This window comes from Chrysemys picta, chromosome 2 (assembly GCF_011386835.1).
Source record: "Chrysemys picta bellii isolate R12L10 chromosome 2, ASM1138683v2, whole genome shotgun sequence".
NCBI classification, from domain to species: domain Eukaryota; kingdom Metazoa; phylum Chordata; order Testudines; family Emydidae; genus Chrysemys; species Chrysemys picta.
Window position 1 is genome coordinate 150,135,915 of NC_088792.1, and position 21,800 is coordinate 150,157,714.

A 21,800-nucleotide genomic window follows, 5' to 3' on the forward strand; every position below is an offset into this window, starting at 1 on the left:
CACAGAAAAGCCCTTTATTGTTTCCATCAGCACTCCAAAGGGAAAAGATGAGAGAGAGAGAGAGAGAGAGAGAGAGAGTCCACACAGACACAAGCCCACGAGGCTGGTGAGGCAGGATGAGCAGACGGGAAGGAATGCAACACACGGCTTTCGGCACCCACACGGCACAGAAACAGCTTGGAGTAGTTCTCACTGCAGCTGGAGAGTCCTGGGGTGGGAGGCGTCGGGGCTGGAGCAGCCAGGACATTCTCTCTGCAGCTGCAGGGAGAGGGAGCAGCTGGCAAGGGGGCAAGTCAGGGCTGGGGAATAAGGGCTCCAGCATCTTTCGAACCATGTTTGTTTGTTAAAGCAACATAAGGGAGGAAAACTTGTAGTAGGAAAGAGGGAGGGTAGGAATAGCTGAGTTAGGATCCCCATTGTTTCAGGGCACAGTGATCGTTACTGGATTATATATAAGGCAGGGAACACCGTGATTAAGGAGGTGGGGTTCATTACAAATCCCTAGGTTTGCCTTGCTCAATTTCCCAGAAGAGTCTCCTTTGGGGAAAAGACAACTTTGCGTACTTTAAGAAATCTACGCCACCCCCGGGTCCCCATGGCTAACAGAAAGTGTTACTGTGCACCCATTGCTAGTCCCCGGTGAGGAAAACCCTCTGGGAGAGGCTGAGAGGACTTATTGGTAAATGAAATATTGGTCCAATGCATGCATGATAAATATCCTTACCCGAGTTCTATAACTGACCACTGCTCTAAAGGAATTGTGCAAGATGCTGCAACAGCATGACATGCAGCTGCACAGCTCCTTAGCGTTCAGTTGCCACAGGGATTCATCCTTTTCATTCCCACCTCGACCGTAGAGGAAGCGAAATGCAAACCTCACTGCAGTACAATGGGCAGCTTGCGAGCTGAAGCCCCAGAGACAGCAGGAAATGCAAAAATCAGGATTCTATGAGCAACGGTAACTTGACCTCAGGACACCTGTGCAGCTGCACTGGCTAGACTGTAGGACGTATAATTTAATAGCACATGCGCAGGGAGACGGTGTTGCTAATAGAAGGCTGACTTGGGCATTGCCCGACTGCTTGGTGTCGGTCTTTGCAGCATTAACCCTGCAGTGACAGATCCAGATTGGTTACTGAGCCATACGGAATGCTAAATCGGAGCCCGTCTGATTACCATTCCCTCACGGATCCGGCTGAGGGTCTCTTTTCCTCCATGAGAGACACCTGTTCTGAAGTGGGGGGCTTGTTTCCTGAATGCCTGGTAGGGAGCAGTCATCCGTCCCTCCCCCTTAAAAGGTTTCAGCTGTCGAGTGAAACATGTAGGTAAGTTATGCAAATGGCCACGGCTCATTTCAGACCTTCACCAAGAAGTGTCAGCTAAGCTGGAGGGGAAGAGGGCAACAGAGCACCGTTGGGTTCTGCCCTGGGACCAGGGGAGCAAGGCGATGGCACGTCACGCCTTAAAAGCCACACAATTTAAACGTTGAAGAATCAGATTTCATCAAGCCACTTTTAGGGGTAACTGCTCCCCTTCCCCCGGAGGCTGCTTATTCTATCAATTCCACGTAGTTGGCAGGGAACATGCCGAAGTGGCCGTCTGGGCCGTAGCCACGCCACCAGCCCTCATCGATCATCTCGATGTTGGTGATGATGTTCTCAGGATCAAAGGAGATCTCAGTGTCATCGGCTGGAATGAGACAGAGCAGGGGAAGGTCAGAAGCTAGCTGATGTCACACAAGCTATTGAGGAAAAGACAGGGACATATGGTCACAACTGAAAGCTCTCCATCCCTAAACCCCTTCGCTGCCTAAGGTTGCTCTTTCCCTTTAACGACATTTTTGGTGCCCTGCACAAAATCCGTCTGCGGGAAACACTGTTATTCATATTATTGTAGCTCCTAGGAGCCCTAGTCCTGGAGCAGGACCCCAACGTGCTAGGCGCTGTACAGACAACAATAACACAGTCCCTGCCCCAAAGAGCTGACAATCGAACGATAAGACAAGAAACAGATGGCGACTGATGGGGAGCACAAGGAAACAATGAGACAATGTGGCCAACAGAGGTCTTAGCAGACTAGCAGCTTTAACCATTGTCAAGTATTCTGCAGGCATAACAGCAAAGCAGAATTTTAAGGAGGGATTTAAAGGTGGATGAGGGAGTTTTGCTTGTGTTTATGGGGAGCTTCTCCCAACCTGAGGGGCAGCGTAGAAGAAGGCACAAACAGGGCTTGTTTGAAAATGTAACCAGTGGGCGATGGAGGCTGGGATCACGGGCCGATCGGAGGTGGGAGCCAATCTTTCAATACTGAATAAGAGACGCTAGGTCAGGTGTGGATAGGTCGTGAGGGGCCTTGAAAGTTTTACGAAACGCGTCAGAGGTTTTGTTTGGAATCCGCTATCAAAACGCAGACTCACTGTGGACTCGTTTTCCCTGCTCTTGCTACGTTATCTAGGATTGCTTTCCGTGGTCAATGAATCTAGAGGCTCCATATCTGTGGAGCTGCCATGATTGCATGGTGATCTGTATTAGGGATTAGGGGTAAAATTTTCAAAAGCACCTGACTCACTTAGGAGCCTTTAGGTGCTTTCCTCTTTGTTATGGTGCCACCCTGACAGTCGCTTTTCAGAGCAGAACCATATCTTAAGGGTAGCAGAAAATGACGGGTTAGATCATCAAAATGTCGTAAGTTCATTGAATTCTCCTAAGCTATTAGGGTTTACACAAGGTGAGAATCTGACCCGGCGTGCTTGGAGGCAGAGGGAAAGGAGCCAGAGGAGAGAGCCCGGGAAGGTCAGAGGGGTAGGGAGTCCAGGAAGTGGAAGGGATGGCATCAAATACTGCATCGTTTTTGGATCCAGGCTGCATGAAAGACGCTGTTGCACAGCAAAGCTGCATTGCACTCACAGCTGTGTACGGCGACTGATCGCCAAAGGAAGTTACTTCGCTGCACTGCTGTTCTTTGACGTATGCCGGGCACCATCACCCGTCTGGATCTGCATCACTGCCCAGGAGCCGGGGGGGACTTTCCCGGGCTACCCCTAAATGCAGGGGAGTGCGTGCACACTTAGAGGCACTGGGGTGGGAACGTGTGTGACACTGAAACCACAGGGCTGTCAATTCCCAAGATTACAGAGAAATAAAGGAGCCACGTACCAGCCTGATAGTCGTACAGCGCTCGGGCACATAACCCTTTCCCCTCCAAGTCCGGCCTTTGCTGGTACTCAACAGCACACTCATATTTGGCATCTTCAAGCTGTTCCTTTGAAGGCAAACGGAAATAGACAGTGTTAAATGTGAACGAGTTTGCATTTGCTGTTGGAGTGCCATGGGAAGCCCAGCTGTCAAGACCTGCGTCAATGTGGAGCAATCTAGCTCTTTCCCACCACTCCAAACAAAGCAAACAACCCAGTGCCACGCATAGATCCTTTACTCGGCACTTTCCACGAGCCTCTCTCATCCATGAGAGGAATGTTGGTAGCAGTCTGTTTGCGAACTGCAGTCCTGTTATAATGACGGTGTTACGGGGACACAGACCAGATCACCCCCATGCGAACACACACCCCTGTAACAGCGTGAACAGAACACATACAAACATTCAAATATTGGTCTCTATCCCCAACAGAAGAAAAAGAGGGTTCTCCGCGGGCAGATTTTCTTTCACCTCCCCAAAGGGCAGCATTGGAACTGACTGCCCAATGACCAACCTGACAACAACAGAAAGGCACTGATGGCTATGCTTGTTGGACCACAGCCGCTTTATCTCATCCTGACACAAATCAGAGAAGCAGCATGACCCAGGGGTTAGGGCACTAGCCTGCGATGTCAGAGACCTGGCTCCAACAGACTCCCAGCCTGACCCTGGACAAGTCACTTGTCACAGAATTATAGAAATGCAGGGCTGGAAGGGACCCTGAGTCTCTCCCTGGGCCTGGACAACGCGGATCATAGCACTGCCCTACCTCACGGGGTGTTGTCAGGATAGATAAATCCAGTAGCGATTGTGAGGTGCTGAGATACTACCCCATGGGAGGGTATAGAAGTACCCTGGATAGATCAAACTAGGTTACACTGAACTACAAAATCTGTAAAAACCTCAACAAAATATGGACCAGATGCCAAAAATAATGCAGAAATCATAAAAATGCCAGCTATGGAAAAATCCACTTGATGTTTCTAAATGAGCACTAGTGCCAAACGGCAAAGGAGATGACACTTGTAGTTTAAAGGGCAGTATCAGAAGCATGGACATTTGAACTGTGCAAAGAGGGATTACAACACAAGAAAAAGGAAGTTTGATCTGGGCTGATACTGCCCAAGGGAGGAGAGCACTCCAGCTTCACACACTAAGCTTGTGCAACTATTCTATGCAACGTTTACCAACCTACCGTATGCAACTACAGGTTGATGCTTTAAACTGAAACATTCACACTATGTGGGTGGAAAAGATACCACAAATTAGGAATCATCTGCTGCTAAACCCAAGCCTGGAAAGAATTTAACCCCAATCAACAGAAAACAAATCTTTATAAATGATTCCACCCAGAAAAGCTTAGAAACAAATAACAAAACCTTTAAGAAGTGACTTTGTATCTCTACAGGCCAGAAGGTACCTGATTTGCAAATCACAGACCAGAGAATGTCACCGAGAGATTCCTGGCTGAGCTTTAAGAGTGTTAAGAAAAAGGGATTTATTCTTGATTGAACGATCAGAAGTGATGGAGAATCCACCACATTCCTAGGTGGGTTGTTACTCCCACTATTACATTTCTGCCATATTTCCAGTTATTTGTCTGAAGTTTTAACTCCCATCCCTGGGATCTTGCTAGACTTTACCTTTGTCTGCTAGGTTATAGAGTTCTCTACTGACAGATCTCTTCCCCCTGTCAACGTGCCCTCCAATTTTTCCCATCCATGTGCGGAATGCATTTTGCTATGTGCACCAATATGGAGGTGATGTGTGGTGGGGGTGGGGCCAAGGGGTTCGGACTGTGGGAGGGGACTCAGGGCTGCGGTGCAGGAGGTGAGGGCTCTGGCTGGAGGTGCAGGCTCTGAGGTGGGGCCAGGGATGAGGGGTTCAGGGTATGGGAGAGGGCTCAGGGCTGGGGGAGAGGTGGGGTGCGGGGTAGTGAGGGCTCCAGCTGGAGATGTGGGCTCTGGGGTGGGGGTGGGGATGAGGAGTCTGGGCTGCAAGCTGCCCCAGAGCGGCAACAGGCAGAAAGGACTCCCTCCAGCTCTCTCTCCCCGCCGCAGCAGCTCTGGGGCTAGGAGAGAGGGGCCCCTCCCTGCTGCTGGGGGGGCAGGAGAGGCATCTCTCCTTGCTGTGCCGCAGCCCCGGGGCTGGGGGAGTTAGGTGTGTGGCCCTTGGTGGTCTCCCGCACGGCCGCGCAGGCACACACCTTAGAGGGAACTTAGCTGCCTATAGGTACTTCTAGGCCGTAATCTAGTCATCTCAATCTTCTTGGTGTTAAACAGATTGAGCCAAACAGCCCTGTTTCCGTAACGAAACCCACCTGAGTGGGGGGCTCTTCGTAGACAGCCGACTCAGCAGGGGGTTCCTCGTACAGAGCGTCCTCTTCCACTTGCGGCTGGGACACCGGGGGGACTGGACTGTACCTGGTGTCCTGCACAGCAGCGTCACCTAGAAAGAAACCCAGAATACCTTGCGGTGTCAATCCCCTCACACACTGGTCCCTCCCTCCCTCCCGTCAGAGCCACGTGCTGGACAGCTTTCTGAACCAAGCTCTGACCCGTAGACAGAGGCTAAGGAGGTACCAGATCATGATCAGAAGTGGGATGCAGAAGGGGGGACCTGGAGGAAATGATCAGTGCATCAGGGTTGACAGCCTACAGCTCCTTCCATCCCTCTGAGTATCGAAGAGAGAGGTTGAGCTGGCGAACACTTATTTCCTACAGAAAATAGCTCCCCCCTCAATGGAAAATGTTGCCAAAAAATCCATTTGTCAAATTTTTTCAGTTTTCATCCCCCACAAAATTGTAAGGGGCTGGAAGGGGGGGGGAGCGGGGGAAATCACTTCCTAACCAGCTCCAGTAATAGGAAGACAAGGAGCAAGAAGGAAGAGAGGAGACCTGAGAACAGGTGGGTAAGATCACATTGGGCCACAGAGATGAACACAAGGAGCTTGCGTTAGAGCCCAGGAGGAGTTAGAGGAGAGGGGCGATGGAGCTGGAGCAGCAGGAGAGTAATGATTTTAGCAATGCTTTTTTTGTAGATTGGAGACGATGGAGAATGGACAAGCTTTATCAGATCCTCCAGACGCTCTCCCGGCGCCATGCAAGCTTGGGCCCTTACGCATTTAAAAATTTTATTAAGATGATGTTAAAAAAAAAAAAATAGTGAACAGAGTTTGAGCATAGAAGTTTCTGGTTATCAGGGAATAGCATACAGATTATCGAGGGTGCAAAGTTTGGTTTAAGATAAGGTGGTATGAGGAATACATAATCTGCAATATCCCCGATTGGGGGTAAAAGATTGATTTGTCAAAGTACAGACATTGAGATATGAGGGTATGAAGTTCATAAAGTGGCTATGTTCAGGTGTGGATAATAATGAGTGGATATGACGATGAGGATGGATTGACCCTCATTTGGTGAGATTTAATGTTCAGGGAGTTTATGGTTCCAGTTCATATGATCCATTGTATCCAGTGTGCCTAGACAGCTGGGAGAGTGGAAACGGTCAGAGCCACTGTGGGACTTCCTCACCAGGAACAAGGGTGGTGGGTCTCGTGAGACATCTAAACCTTTAGGCCCAGTCTACCTGATGAAATGCAGGTGTGGTGTACCGGGGTTGTCAGCAATCCCGTTTGCTGAACATGGTTTGCTCTTGTCTGCCCCTACAGCCAAACTGCATGCAGATAGGGTTATTAGGGGGACATTTCCAGGCTCTAGAGGGTGCTAGGGAGAAGCCTGTGTCTGGCTGTGTCAATGTAAGAAATGATAAGAAAACTCCTGGAAGTGAAGTTTAGATAATTACAGAGGCAGCTTGAAGTTCAAGTGCTCTGCTGTGACATTCTCAAAATGCTTCTGGTTCCATACGCAGGGCTCCAGAATCTCAAGGAGTGGAAGACGATGTTGAGAGGAGAGGTTATTAGGAGTTTATTAGATGCAGAACTTGCGGGGAGGAGGGGAGCATATTCAGGGGGGACACGCTCCATCTTAGCCAAATCAGGAGCTGGAAGAGGGAAGGTTTATTTAAACTAGAGGCTGATTGGGAGCTGACAGGCTGGGGAGCACTCAGATAGGAAGAGACACCTGCTAGAGGGGTCAGCAGCAAGAGGGAAACTATGCAGGCAATATAAGACAGGACGGATGTTACAGCTGCTCTGGCAGAAGGACAGGATGCGGTCACAGAGACATTAACTGGGCTTCCGTCCCCAAACTAAGGCTGTGTCCGCCTTCAAAACCCTCCCAATATGCACTTCTCCCCTGGGGACTATGGGACATCACCAATGCACAATGGCCAGACATCTTATTACCAACCCAGCCCCCACACTCGACCCTGCAGATTGTGCACACAACCAGTCTAGGTATCCACATGTGCTCATCACCATTCCCCTTGTCCATCTTCTTCCCACGCCCTCTGCTTGTCAGGGACTATCCTTTCCTATGCAGAGCCCAGGACAACGGGGCTCCTGAGAGCTGCTAGGCAATGCGCAAACAAGCCATTTCAGATCACTGAATGTCAGCCACTGCCTGCCTCCCCTTAGAATCCCATACAGCGATGGGAACACCACAATCCAGGAGACGGATTGCTAGTGGGATGTCGCTGCTTGCAGGTTAGCTCTGAGCAGGACCAAGTTTAGGGTTAGGTCTAAATCTCTCCTCAGCACAACAGCGACCCCTAGTGGGGAATGCATGAATACATACCAGTTGCAACCCGGTTTCACCTCTAGCAGGGAGAAAGCTGAAATGTAGTACGGAACCTGCTATGGTCTCATGTTCCTTGAAATACAGAAGCTGGTCGCTTTAGAGTCATAGAGTTTAAGCCCAGAAGAGACCAGCAGATCATGTAGTCTGACATCCTGTCTAGCACATGCCGCCAGCACCACCCCACACCCACACACTAAACCCAACCACCCAAGTTAGACCTGCTTTGTGCAGCGCCTGCCCCGCCTGCAGGGGCTCTGGTGGTTTGTGTCTGGGTGCGTTTACTTTTATTTCTGAAGGAAAGAAGCTGGCGGAGAGGAGAGTCGGTCACCAGCCCTAATCCTAGGCTACTGGCACCATCCAAAAGGCACCAACCCTCTCAGCACTAAGGGAGAAAACAGGGTGAAGGTAGCAGATGCCGGGACCAGGTACTGGAAGAGGAAGAGACGCAGCAAAGAGAACTTCACCGCAATGTGGCTGCTGAATATTTAGCAGAGCCAAGCAGCTACAGGGCAGCACGCTGGAGATGGAACCTCACCCCGGGAAGGGGCTGCGTCACTGCTGCAGAGCGTCGGCTAGCTGGAGGAAAGGCCACTTGCAACTCAAAGAGGCGTGCACGGAAACCAGAAACAAAGCAGGACTGGTCAGAGAAGGCTGGATCCATGAATAAGTTTGCTCTATATGTCCGTGCTGCCCCTGGTAGGAAGCTCTCTGCAGCAAGGACACTGTCAGGCTTCCCTCCCACTCTGAACATTCCAAACACTTGGTTCCTGAGGACACTGTTATAAAGGGGATGTGTTGTCTCAGGAAATTAAGCCTCTGGTAGCTTTGCTGTAACCCAGGGATCAGGCCCAGTGTCAGCTTCCTTATCACCAAAGCCCTGGTGCAGAATAACAGTAATCCTGAACTCTTCCAGCACTAAACCGCAAAGCTTATGGGGGTCAGTATCATCAACCCCATTCTACAGATGGGGAAACTGAGGCACAGAACAGGGCAGTGACATACCCACGTTCACACAGTAGACAAGGAGTAGAGATGGGAATAGAACCCAGGTCTCTCAAATCCCAGCCCAGTGCACTATTCAACAGGCCACATGGGCCAAGCATACTGAGACTTGTATTTTATTACAGCATTTGGAGTAGTGGACATAAGAACAGCCATACTGGGTCAGACCAAAGGTCCATCTAACCCAGCGTCCTGTCTTCCGACAGTGGCCGATGGCAGGTGCCCCAGAGGGAATGAACAGAACAGGGAATCATCAAGTGATCCATCCCCTGTTGCCCATTCCCAGCTTCTGGCAAACAGAGGCTAGGGACACCATCCCTGCCCATCCTGGCTAATAGCCATTGTTGGACCTATCCTCCATGAATTTATCTAGTTCTTTTTTGAATCCTGTTATAGTTTTGGCCTTCACAGCATCCTCTGGCAGGGAGTTGACTGTGCATTGTGTGAAAAAATACTTCCTTTTGTTTGTTTGTTTTAAACCGGCTGCCTATTAATTTCATTTGGTGACCCCTAGTTTGTGTGTTATGAGAAGGAATAAATCACACGTCCTTATTTACTTTCTCCACACCAGGCATGATTTTATAGACCTCTGTCATATCCCCCCTTAGTCGTCTCTTTTTCAAGCTGAAAAGTCCTAGTCTTTTTAATCTCTCCTCATATGGAAGCTGTTCCATACCCCTAATCATTTTTGTTGCCCTTTTCTGAACCTTTTCTGTTTCCAATATGTTCTTATGAATTTTGCAAGGTGTTTATACTGATGTACCAAGTTCCCCAGGCCCCCTTGAATCTCTTGGGATGGAACCTTTCTATGCTGGGTCCCAGAGACTGCATTTTGGGGACAATTTGAAAGAAAACCCAGAAGTGTCCTTTTTCAGCTTTAAAAAAATAGAAGACGTTCCCCACGAGTAAATTAAAAATGGGTGAATTTCAGCACTTCAACCTTTAAGCACTCTGTCCTCCAGGAAGCATAACCTTGTAACAGTACACAAAGGAAATAAAAGGAACGTTGTACTTCACAGTAAAAATAATTTGGGGAGGAAAGAGGGTGTCATAACAAGCCTGGGTGTCACTTTAATTATGGAGTTGCAACCAGCACCTCTACAACCCAAGTAGATTGAGCAAAGCAAAATCATAGCCCATGCCCCTGGTGTGCAAGGTGCTCTACAAACACAGAACTCATCCATGTTGTATGTACTGTAACATTTAGGTCATATTAAATAGCCTAACTAGAAATAAAAATAATAATCTTACATATCTGCAATGCAGGGGAGTTTGCGTTACTGTGAGAGATCCTTCCCTTTTGCACTCTCTGGATTTTGTATCTGAACATGCAACGTAAACGTTGTGTTACTGCTGATTTAAAACATATTGTATCCTTGTTTTCTTTTTAAAAGAAAATAAAGGAAAAGGAGAGAAAAGGAGCCACCTGCATGTTTTTACTTAATTCCTTGTTTTAACCTTCGCTGCTAAGACCTATGGGACTGCTGGTGGATGTCTAGTGGCATCTGCAGGACTAGATCCTTCCATTGCAAGTTCTCCAGTGCAGAGACCCATCTAGCTCATTTGAAAAGCACCGAACACACTTAAATACATAAACCGGGCCCTGCTAATTGAGCAGGTTCAGACAAGCGCTCTCAAGTTCGCCTGCTTTTAAATTTTTAGGCAGCTCTTCCCCACAACGAAAGCCTGCTGGCTCATAAAGGCCATTCACATGCACTGTTTGGAGTCCAGCCATTGGAGTTATTGGTGAGCAAAAAAGACATAATGCTGAGAAGCTGGATTATTCCCCACTCTCCATAACACTAACAGCTGAAAGGACCGTCTTCAGACTTAGCAAGCAAAAGTCATTCCTGGTCTGAGATACAGCAGGCAAAGTTTCTGGCCCAAAGGAGAATTTTTCAGAAAGTTATGGGCATGTGGAGACAGAATGAAACTAAGCCATGACAACCTTGAAAATATCTTGTACTACGGCAGAAGCCACAATAGCTGGCAGACCTGCTCCGAGAGCCAAAGTGAAAGCTCTCCCCTGGTGGAACTAGGAGGGCTGACGCACCCCCTGGCTTGAAGTGGTTTCCATCATATACAGGGTTCACAGTTGGGTTCAATGGCTCTCAGCACCCCCACTATACACATTTCTTCCAGCACCCCTGCCTAGTGACCTGGTGGGGAAGGTAAAGCAACACACCTGAGCCAGGAACCGGAGAGGCTGGAGGCGTCTCCCGAGCAGAGGGATGGACAAGGGAAGGTGGATGAAAGGCCTGGGCAGCTGAGTGGACTGGGGAGGCCGGAGCGTGGACAGGGCTGCTCTCCTTCTGCAGGAAGGGGCTCCGTAGCTTGCCTGGGAAGGACGGAAGCGAGAAACACACTAGGCACATCAAGCAAGCAAGCGAGCTGTTCAGAGAAGAGTACAAATGGGAAGTACCTACTCTTCGCTCCACCATCTCTGCGCTTACTCCTTTCGAAGCAGCTATAGCAGTTGGAACCAACTGTTCCGGTGTGGCACTGCTCTGAAAAGTGACTCGGGAGAAACAGCATCTTCTCGCTCAGCTGATCTGCCCCCGAGATCTGTGGGATTTACTGTCCGAGACACAGTCTTATTGCCTAGTATTCCTGAGTTCCAGTCCAGGGACTGCCACAAGAGTATCCTATCACTTTCTATATCCCCTGCTACACTGTTACAGCAAAAAGCAGAATGCGAGGCAGGGGGATCCTATGGACAACAGCCTCATTCACTACCCAAACCTGCTTCAGTTGCTGTTCATCCTGTGCACTAAACAAGGCAGGAGTCCTTTTGGAAGAAATCGCATGTGTTCATGTAATTAATGACTACCATAATGCATATGCACAAGGAGGACAAGTTAAGGATGCACGGGCAACCGCCATTCTGGCACTGCTTAACTTCTGAGTGCTTGACTTTGCAAAGGTAATAACGTTCTTTTAGTTTACTTTTCCATATTACGTTTCCTAGGTTTTAAGAGAAAACTGCAAAAACAAAAGTGCCCTCGTGTGGAACCACAAAGACTCCAGCCATAGGTCATCAGCAGGCTTTGACCCTCAGTTCTGTAGGAAAGTCCTCTACCCCCCGAGTTAAAAGAATAGAAGCTAGCCAGAGGCAGCAGTTATCTTCTGTGTCCACCACTAGAGGGGGATGTTACGCACACTTTCCCAATAAGACTCTGCCTACCCGGCACAGTGCACAATTCTGCTAGACAGCAGTGGAGCGTGGAGTATCAAGGGTCTTAGGTTCTAATCCTGGCTCTGGGAAGGGAATGTTACAGCAGTGGTGGAGGTTACAACCTAGCCAAGTATATAGCTGTGTTATTTGAGGGAGGCAGTGTGGCTAAGTGAATAAGACTCGGGTCTCATGTTAAGAGACCTCGGTTCTGTTCCCTTCTCTGCCAGATATGACCATGTGAGCCACAATAAGGGTTGCGAAGCACAAAGCAACATTAAAAGCAGTCAGCGGGAGAGGTGAGATTTGAATTACCACTCGCCTGGCTTCCAACACAGCGTGCTGTCAGGCTAAAGGGTGTTTTGCTGGGAGGGTGCAAGCGGGTCACTATTTAACTGAGCGAGGCTTTGGAGCATGCCCGGTGCAGACAGAATGTTCAGTGAATTAAGTCTTGAGCCAATACTACCATGCATATGAAATGACAATTTCCTGGGACTAATCACCAGGTTTGGCCAACTTGATTTTTCGGACAGCAAAGGCACCTCTTTTACATCAGGACTATCTGCTGTCAAATTTCAAGTACCTACTGCAAACCCTGGAGATGCCAGAGTTGTTCAAAGAATCAGATAGAAAATGTCTAACCATCGGCAGAAGCATCTGTTTTTCCTGCCTCTTGTGCTCAAAAACAGCAGCGATATTTCTGAACGTTCAGCCCCTTGGAACTGGAAGTGGAAGCAAGACATTTTCCACTGCTCCTCTAAGCTACTGCTTGCTTACTTACCCACGGCCATAGACGGAGTCTGTGGCAAAGTAGGGATTGAACCCAGTTCTTCCATCCTAGTACCCTATCTACACCACCATCCCTCCTTTTAAGTGGTCTTCACATGTTGCGCTGAAGGTCCCTGGTTCAAATTGGGGTGGTGAAGCTGGTGAAAATCCTGGAAGTCAGACTAGCTGATCTCAAGGGTACCTTCTAGACCAGGGGTAGACAACCTGTGGCACGCGAGTTGATTTTCAGTGGCACTCATGCTGCCTGGGTCCTGGCCAGCGGTCCAGGGGATTCTGCATTTTAATTTAATTTTAAATGAAGCTTCTTAAACATTTTTAAAACCTTATTTACTTTACATAAAACAATAGTTTAGTTATATATTATAGACTTATTGAAAGAGACCTTCTAAAAACGTTAAACTGTATTACTGGCACGCGAAACCTTAAATTAGAGTGAATAAATGAAGACTCGGCACACCAATTCTGAAAGGTTGCTGACCCCTGTTCTAGACTTAACATTCACAAACCTATTTTTGCTGAATCATTAAAAAAATCCAGGAGACAGCAGGGACAAGCATGGAAAATCTCAACCTCACCGGCTGGGTGAAGTTATTAGCTGCTGAAAAGGAGAGGCTTATAATGGGAAGTGTTTGACAAACTTATCTCTAGGCATTGCTCCACCTATAATGCAGATCACATGGTTGTGTGATAGGAGTTTTATCAGAACTGGAATGACCACTGTAACTCACTTCTGCCTCTGGCACTCGGGAGTAGCATGCCTATCCCAAACACATGCTGATAACACCTTCGTATCACATGTTCCCTATGTATTTACCTGTAAGCCGTATGTTAACATGGCATTGACTGTGTCTTTCCTGAGGAGCTTTATAACCCCTGAGCAGGCTATCAGCCAGCACTGTTCTCTCTGCTGATGTTCCACTCTTGCTTTATACCTGGTTGGGAACCGAAGGCGGCTGTTTCTGAGGGCATAGACCTCTCCTTCTGTTTGAAGATGTCCCGTGGGTTCACTGATCTTTGCGCTATCAGCGATGCCGCTTCCTGTGAGGAAAAAAGAGCACACACACGCATCCACGTAAGACACAAGCCATTATTCCCACGGTTGGATAATCGATTCTGTCACCTGGCTCTGCAATACACAATGCTGGCAGATGGTTTGGTTTTCAAGGTAAGAACCCATCTCATTTCCTAAATCCCTGGGTATTGCTCACCCACCTGCCTGGAACAGCTTTAGAACAGTTCTGCTCATTCCCTTCAGGATGTACCTACAAGTCAGTGCTGAGAGGTCACTTGTACTCATCAACTCCAAGTCCTAGAGGGGTTGTGGTTTCATCGCTGTTACTGTGCTGTGTACGTTTTCAACAGAGTAATTAACCACTGGAACAATTTACACAGGGTCGTGGTGGAGTCTCCATCACTGCGCGGTATTAAATCAAGACTGGATGTTTTTCCTAACAGATCAGCTCTGGGAATTATTGTGGGACCTTCTCTGGCCTGTGAGACACAGATCTGACTAGAGGATCACAATGGTCCTTTTCTGGCCTTGGACTTGACGAGGCCTCTGGTAGAATGGATACGGTGGTATCATGGGACTAGTCACAACCCTCTGATGGCACCAAGGCCTACGTTACCACCTTGCCCTGCGATTCCTTCTCAGCACTGGCCCTCTGCCTGCATGAAACAGGCAGCTGGAGAACAAGGTACCACCAGTATGGCACATGGAGCCTCTCACTTGTTCTGTTGAAGTCCTCTATTGGGGAGCTCCACAGGAGCAGCAGACAGGCCTCACTTATGACTGGGAACTAAACTGGGAAGCCTAAATTTCACCCTCTTTTTCCCTCCCTTCACAGAAATACAGGAAAGTTGTGGGACGAACAAGATCCAGCCACTAGGACAAACAACCACAGTCCCCAGGAGACCAGCAGCCATCAGTGGAGGCCTGGAGCAAGCCCCTGCACCCACAGACTAGGCTGGGGGAGGGCAGCGAAAGCTCCCCAGCCCCCAGGAGCGTCAGGGACAAGCACCTGTGACACCAAGAGACGCATGGCCATGAGGCGTGTGGAGGCAGATAGGAGTCCACGCCCCTCAGAAGACCCACAGCCCACAACAAGTTGGGGAACAAGCTCTCAGGAGACCCACAGCCAGCTGTGCGGGCCTTAGAGAGTAACTCAAAGCCCCCAGGAGACAAGCACCCAGCTGAAGGACCAGGCAGGCGAGGCAATACATGCGACTGCTGTGTCTGAATAGTCCGTGCCGTGTCCCCAGCACCTCTGAGGGGAAGGGAACAAAGGAAGGGTTACTGCGAGGGTCAATTCATTCCATGTGCACTTCGAAGCGGCAGGAAAAGGAGCGCACTGCTCAGCCATGGATTGCCCGTAGGCCTGGCTGGCGCAGCCGTGGCTGTCGGTGCTGGCAGCAGACCATGGGAGCTCCTCCTCGCACGTACCTGAGCTTTCTCCACAGACTCGCTCCTCCGGAGGCCCCTCCGCTGGGTGGCCTGGTGCTCCGCTTCCTGCTCCTTCTGCAGCACAAGACAACCCTTTGCTCTTGCAGCCACAGAGACAAGGATCTCTCACCCAGCCCCCAGGCCAAACCCCGCCCCGAAACATGGCTTCCCCTGGCGCCGGGGGACGGGAACGAGGAGCAGCATCGGAAGGATGGTCATTACAGAGCCAGACAGCCAAATTCTGGACACACCCAGTTTGCCAGGCTTTGGAACCTGCCTATGAGAGTGACTGACAGCTGATGCTCTGACAAAGCCGTTCTCTGTCCAATGCACCTGGCCGGACGGGACAGTTCTGCAGGTGTTGGACAAGTCATTCCTGATCCCTACACACATTCCACAAGGGAAGTCCTGACACTGCTTCAGCCTGTCTAGGTATAACGTTGCTCACGGGCATCTGTCTGTCTGGAGCTCCCCCAGATGCAGTCCACGCTGCGCTATTCTGGGAGACCCTGCCCCCTCCCCAGATTTCTGCAAGAGTCACGAATAAGAGGTCGAAGGGACGGCGATTGTCAAAACTCACCCATTGCTGCTTCTCCTTGTCCCTGCTCTGGGTATCCTGCTGCTGCTGGAATTTCCTGCCATTGTAAATAACAAACTGGAGTTAAATAATAACCAGGCCGAGTTGCTCGCTCTGCCCCTGGTGCCAAGCAGCCCAGCTGGGCGGAGCTCCCCGGCTCTCTGCTGCTGCATACTGCACTAGGGCCCTGGCACAGGCAACCTTACAGCGGGGTGCTGCCCTCACCGCTTCCCCTAAAATTGGCACTTTAGGGGCTCCGCTCTGTCATATGAACAATCCCCATCCTTGCCACAGCGTTCACAAGGAAGGACCCCCACCCACCCATTCCAGGACTTCCTCATAGCAGCAGCAAGCACTTGGCAGCCGAGCCTGTGGGGACCCCTACGGCCAGCTCCAGGAGCGGGAGGGAGAGTGAAGCATTTCCCCAAGGTTCTGGCTTAATATGGGGGGGAGAGGGGGGGGAAAAGAGAACAGGATAGGTGTGTCAGCCCCAACCCCGAGATGAGCCCACCCCCCACCCCACTATTGGAGTCATGTAGATGGGAACTGTGGGGCAGTAGCAAGGAGATGTGGCCACTCCAGCTTCTCTGATCACTTTTCACGCATCACCATGGGACCCCTTTCCCCCCAACACACCCTTCAGGAGTGGGGGAAAGAACTCCCTGCCCGGGGGACTGGGCAAACACAGACTGGGGGGCTGTTCCTCCCCCACAACCCCAGGCTCTGTGAAAGGAATTCTGGAGCCAGGATATCACTGCCCCCACTGGAAGGACGAAGGGAGGTCAGAGCCCATGTGGACAGTGTCTAGTGGCAGGAAAATCAGCCACTGCTCTCCCCGCCCAGTGTCCTTAGCGGCAGAGATGTTTTTGGGGGGGAGGAAAGGGGTCGCTATTGCCAGCCTCCGCTCAGGAGGGCAAAGGGTGGGCATTGCTGTCTGTTCTCCCGGCAGGGGGAGGTGCTGGTACCCACCTTACCCCCTGCGCCTATCAGTGCATGGCTTTGGGGAGGGGTTTGCTCCCTGCCAGTCTATCATGCTCCTTGCTGACTCTGGGGTGCCTCTGGTGTGGCTACTCATACCGCCACTGGGGGCACAGGACCAACGAGACTCCCGGTCAGACGCCAAGCAGGGGGCAAGGCTCGCTCTCATTAGGAGGAGCTACAAAACACCCTCAAACATACTACAGCCTCACACCAAAAGTGTTAACAGAGTCAAGGTTGCCAGACTGCAGGATCCACCAACACAGACCCCAAAGAGCGTGGAAATAAGAAGTTACATTGCTCCACAGCCCCAAGCCCCATCTCAACCCTCAGCTACCTTGTCTGCCCTGCACTGCAACCAACAGGCTCCGGCCACATTTGCTGCTTATAGGGTGTGGCCTTGAGAAACTGCAATGTCCTAGAGCTGTAGGTGTGTGTATTTGGGGGGGAGGGGAATGTCCCTAAACATGGGACCGTGTCAGACTGCAAATGGTGGATGCAAGAGGTGCTACTGTAGCATTCTGGAAACCGTCTGTGAATGGGTGAGTTGTGTTTTCAGCCATGGTTTCAACACCTAGCATTTGTTTTCAGGCAGCAGCTACAGAATTGAGATCTGCACGAGTGCTGGGGCAGCAGACGTATTGCCAGCGACCAACACAGAAACAGCCTGGGCACGGACACCACTGTGGTTGTGCTGCACAATACCATGGATGGCTGCAGGGGTAGGTATAAAGATGAGAGAGAGTCACGTCTAAGACTGGGCTTATGGTTGCGCCAATCGGAGCCCTGGTCCGATGGACCGAGCAAGGTCTGTTCGCTGGGGCTCCCCTCTTGAGTCTGAGAGAGCTGTTTGAGGGAGGAGGCAGTTCCAGGGTGGGGGAGGCAAAGTCTTGCCCATCAGACCAGCCTCCATGCCCTACTGGGGACAGGACATAGAGGGATGGGGCAGGACGACTTCAGCTGAAGTTGCTCAACAAGTAGAGCTTGTAGCTTGGCTGTGGAGAAGGCACCTTCTCCACCTGGATGATTTACCAGACAGGAGCCCCATCCAACAGAATTTACAAGGCCCATCGGACCGGGACTCCAGGGCATAGCCTTAACTCTGACCTCATAAAGACTATGACACATTAGCGAGTGACTCGCTGTCATACTGCCTAGCAGCAGGCAAGCCAGTCAGAGGCTGGAGTTGTGTGTGTGTCAGCACAACTGGGAGGGTCAGAGGTGTGTACTGTGGGTGGCTGACTGTTTGTATAGGAGGCAAGGGTGTTGTGGAGGCGAGCAGCCAGGGTGTTTCTGGAAGTGGCTGTTGCCTGAATGGTGACTTCCTGGATTTTCAGCGATTGCATGGACAGGAAATGCACTGGAGGAACTTTAACTGAGAGTTCATGTTGTTGTGCGCGGACAGATAAAGCGAGTCTGCCACTCCCTGAAACCCACTGGGCCACACACTTCCCCTCTCCACTGACAGGAATGGGGAGACTGGCGCAGTGAAGGGGACATTTAGGAGAGACACCAGAGATCTGGCTGGAAGGGCACTGGGACTGTCTTCTGAGGTGAGGGTGGAGCATTCCCTACATAGGTCCTCGCTCCTGGGTCCTACGCTCTGCAGCGTGGGATTGCTAACCTGATGGCATGTGGTGGTAGGGGGAGGGGGAGAATAAAGCAGCCCCTGGTTCCGAGGGAAGGAGACCAGACAGATCCCTGGAATAAGGCAAGGAAGCTGTTAGAGCTTCTCAGTGCAAAGAAGAGACTCACTTCTGAGCATCAATCTCACTGGATCTCTCTTTAAACCTTTGCTCACGCCCGGCTGCTTCCTGCAGCTCCCGCTCCTGGTGCTCTTTGTCCAGTCGCTGCCGCTCCTCGTCCATTCTCCTCTTCTCCTCCAGCCGGCGGTTCTCCTCGTCTTTCTAAGGACAGGAGCGTGCCAAGTCTGGTTAAAGCTGCCAGCATGGGAGAAAAATCCCCACAGCTCTCTCCTCACCATGTCTTCATACTTTAATCACCAACCATCACGAGAGATTTACAGCTGGTTACTGTGTTGTCCACTACAGCTGGATGGAGCGTGTGCAGCCCTGGTTGCTCTAACATCACCCCACACGCTCCTGGGAGGGCTCCAACGACTCCACATGGAGGGCGGACCCGGAAACACAGACTCCTCCCTCAAAGACTTTGCTTGCTCATGTAAGCACAAGTCACGGAAGCCCTGACAGCGATCAGGGCCATGCCCTGAGACCGAGCCCTCCCCTTCCTGATGGGAACAGAGAACAGAAACTGGGACCTGTAGCCCAGAGTGCTAGCTTAGCCTTTATTGTAGTCAGCTGTAACACAAGGAATCTACAGACCTGTGCCCTGTAAGACATTAGCGTAAGCAAGTTAGCATAAGTATAGTCAAATAAAGTAGGCCTGTTACCCTTGTCATAGATAAATGGCCTGACAATTACCCTTAGCTTTGGGGAACTAGGAATAGCTAGCTGAACAGCAGGAGTTGGAACCTAACGGTAACCGGTAACCACAGGAACACAGAAGTGAGAACCACAAAACTGCTTGAGAACAAAGGGATGGGTATGATAATGAGGATTAATTTGTTAACCTACTGGGAAGGCCGCGAATCATTCACGGAGGTCACGGAAACCACGGCTTCCATGACTTTCCGTGAATTTTGCAGCGCTGGTGCGGCTGACCCCAGGATCACCCCAGCAGCTGGGGAAGCCCCAGAGCCAGCTGCACCAGACGCTGCTCTGGCAGTCCCAGGCAGCTGGTCCCTCGTGCTGCCCTGGAGCAACGGTCCGGGGGCAGCAGCCGCATGGCCCTGGGCCGTCCCTCCCCCCTCCCCCCAGCAGCAGCAGAGCCCCCGCGCTGCCCCTCCCAGCAGCAGTCTTCAGGAGCGCCCCCCTCCCAGCAGGTAAGATTTAGTCACAGGTATTTTTAGTAAAAGTCATGGACAGGTCACAGGGCTGTGACTTTTTGTTTATTGCCTGTGACCTGTCCATGACTTTTACTAAAAATACCCGTGACTAAAACGTAGCCTTACCTATAGGATAAGTGCACCCCAATATGATGAGGGTGAGGTGGTGAGATTTGGGCATGGCAGGCTGAGTAATAGCATGAATATTCCTGATTGGTGCTCAGGCTCAAACCACCGTGTAGGGAGAGCGCTTTTCCATTGTTAGCTTTCCATTTGCCTCTTCGGCTCTATTGTTATCTACCATCAGTCTGGAGCATTGAGGAACCTGGACCATCGGACTCATTTGACATGCCAGAGACAGGGCTGATTCTTTGTCTCTTACCACCAGGTCCTCAAGGAAGGGTGCAATATGTAAATCTAAGAGCTTATGCAACGAATGATACCACAGATATCCCCAGTACTGGATTATTCCCATCTATTATTGTGGCTTGGAGCTTTTCTGGCTTCATTCCTTATTTTAATACAAATTGTGAAGGCTTTCCTTTGCCCTCAGTGTGAGTGTCCCTGCCGTATATCCTAAGGGTCCCTACGCGATACTGAACTCATTGATTTCAGTTCTGTATAGCCTGATTCTGGGACAAGAACCTGGTTACCTTCAGATCAACTGGCCATCAACACAAGTACTACTGACTATTAAAAAGGATTGGGCAACAGACTCTTGCTTCCAGGGTGTCCACACTAGAGAACATTCCCCCAAACCAACCTTCCTTTGCTAACACTGGTTCAACTCCACTACAGGTATCACCGGAAGCTCTCTGCGGCAGATGGGTTGTCAACACCCATAGGAACCATTAGCATTGTTCAGAGCAGCTTAACGCAGGTGGCGTTAACAGTATCTGCAGGTGCTGACAACCCAGGGAGCTCCCAGCACTGAACGTGGGTGAAGTTAATAATGGTGGGAGGTTTGCAAGAGTGTCCATGTCACAGTCACCCCCTAACAGAGATTGTCACCACCTCCCTTCACGAGGCTAACCTTTAACCTCATCAACCCTGTTAACTAAATCACTCAAGTACTTATCCGGCCACCATCACCACAGTATCTGCACACCTGATAACCTCCAATACATTTAACTTCACACACACACACACACACACACACACACACACACTCTCTCTCCCCCATGAGGTAAGGCAGGGCGCTATGGTCCCTATCCTACAGAGGAGGCACAGAGCAGCTAAGTGACTTCCCTTGGGACACTCAAAGGAAGTCTGTGGCAGAGCAGGGAATGGAAGCGTGGTCTTCCAAGACCTAGTGCGATTACCTACCCATTGGACCATCCTTTCTCCGTCTGGCCAGGACTGAAGAAACCATCACTTGTCCCCAGTGTTTAGCCTCCTGCTCCGAGGCAGGCTCATGGCTGGTTTATACTTTGTATGCAGGCAGATTTAACTAGCCTGGTTTCTAAACCTGCCCTGAGCAGCTAATGCACAAGAGACCTGCAACACCACCCTACTTGGCAGTACCCTGGATGCTTCTAGGCTGGGACCCAGAGACAGCACTGGCTGCTCTGGTAGATGGCCTAACCTATCCAGAGCCAGCCTCACATCCTGCTGCCCCTCTCCACAGCATCTCATAGCATCCATCCACCAAATGCGCCTGTCACATATCCAAGAGGCTGCAGGAGGGAACAGAAATGACCTGAAGTGGTTCTGGTCCTTCCTCTCAGGCTGAACCCAGAGGGTCCTTATGGGGAACCCTTCCTCCAACACCCTCATCAGTGGAGCCCCACAAGGCTCTGTCCTCTCCCGCACCTACAGGAAGCCACTGGCGGGCTGCTGAGACACCATAGGCCTGAGTGCCAGCAGGACAAGTACGACCCCCCGCTCCAGATGTCCTCCGTGTCAAATGGAGCAGCACCATTGCCTTGCTCTCTCAGTGCCTAGTCAAAATCGAAAGAGCAGCTGGCCAAGCTGAGCCCAGGCCAGACTGGGCAGCGGGGAGGCTTTGGAGAACTTGCTTTCTTTGTAACATCGCCCACTGT

At 50.6% G+C, this 21,800-nt stretch overlaps 1 protein-coding gene across 4 annotated transcripts in view; it reads right to left on the reverse strand.

The window, feature by feature from the left end:
* DBNL (drebrin like) overlaps window positions 1-21,800 on the reverse strand; it is a 35,846-nt gene continuing 14,046 nt past the window's right edge. Inside the window, exons 7-14 of one of the 4 annotated variants that reach the window (XM_005313090.4) lie at window positions 18,609-18,760; window positions 15,879-15,933; window positions 15,299-15,373; window positions 13,788-13,893; window positions 11,080-11,232; window positions 5,513-5,640; window positions 3,156-3,261; window positions 1-1,689 (exon numbers count right to left, since the gene is read on the reverse strand). In XM_005313090.4, coding sequence (XP_005313147.1) covers window positions 1,550-1,689; window positions 3,156-3,261; window positions 5,513-5,640; window positions 11,080-11,232; window positions 13,788-13,893; window positions 15,299-15,373; window positions 15,879-15,933; window positions 18,609-18,760 — 915 coding nt within the window. In that variant the 3' untranslated portion in view covers window positions 1-1,549. Of the gene's footprint in view, window positions 1,742-3,155; window positions 3,262-5,512; window positions 5,641-11,079; window positions 11,233-13,787; window positions 13,894-15,298; window positions 15,374-15,878; window positions 15,934-18,608; window positions 18,761-21,800 lie in introns of all 4 variants that reach the window. The other 3 variants (XM_065584374.1, XM_005313092.4, XM_065584375.1) reach the window with 3 other exon arrangements.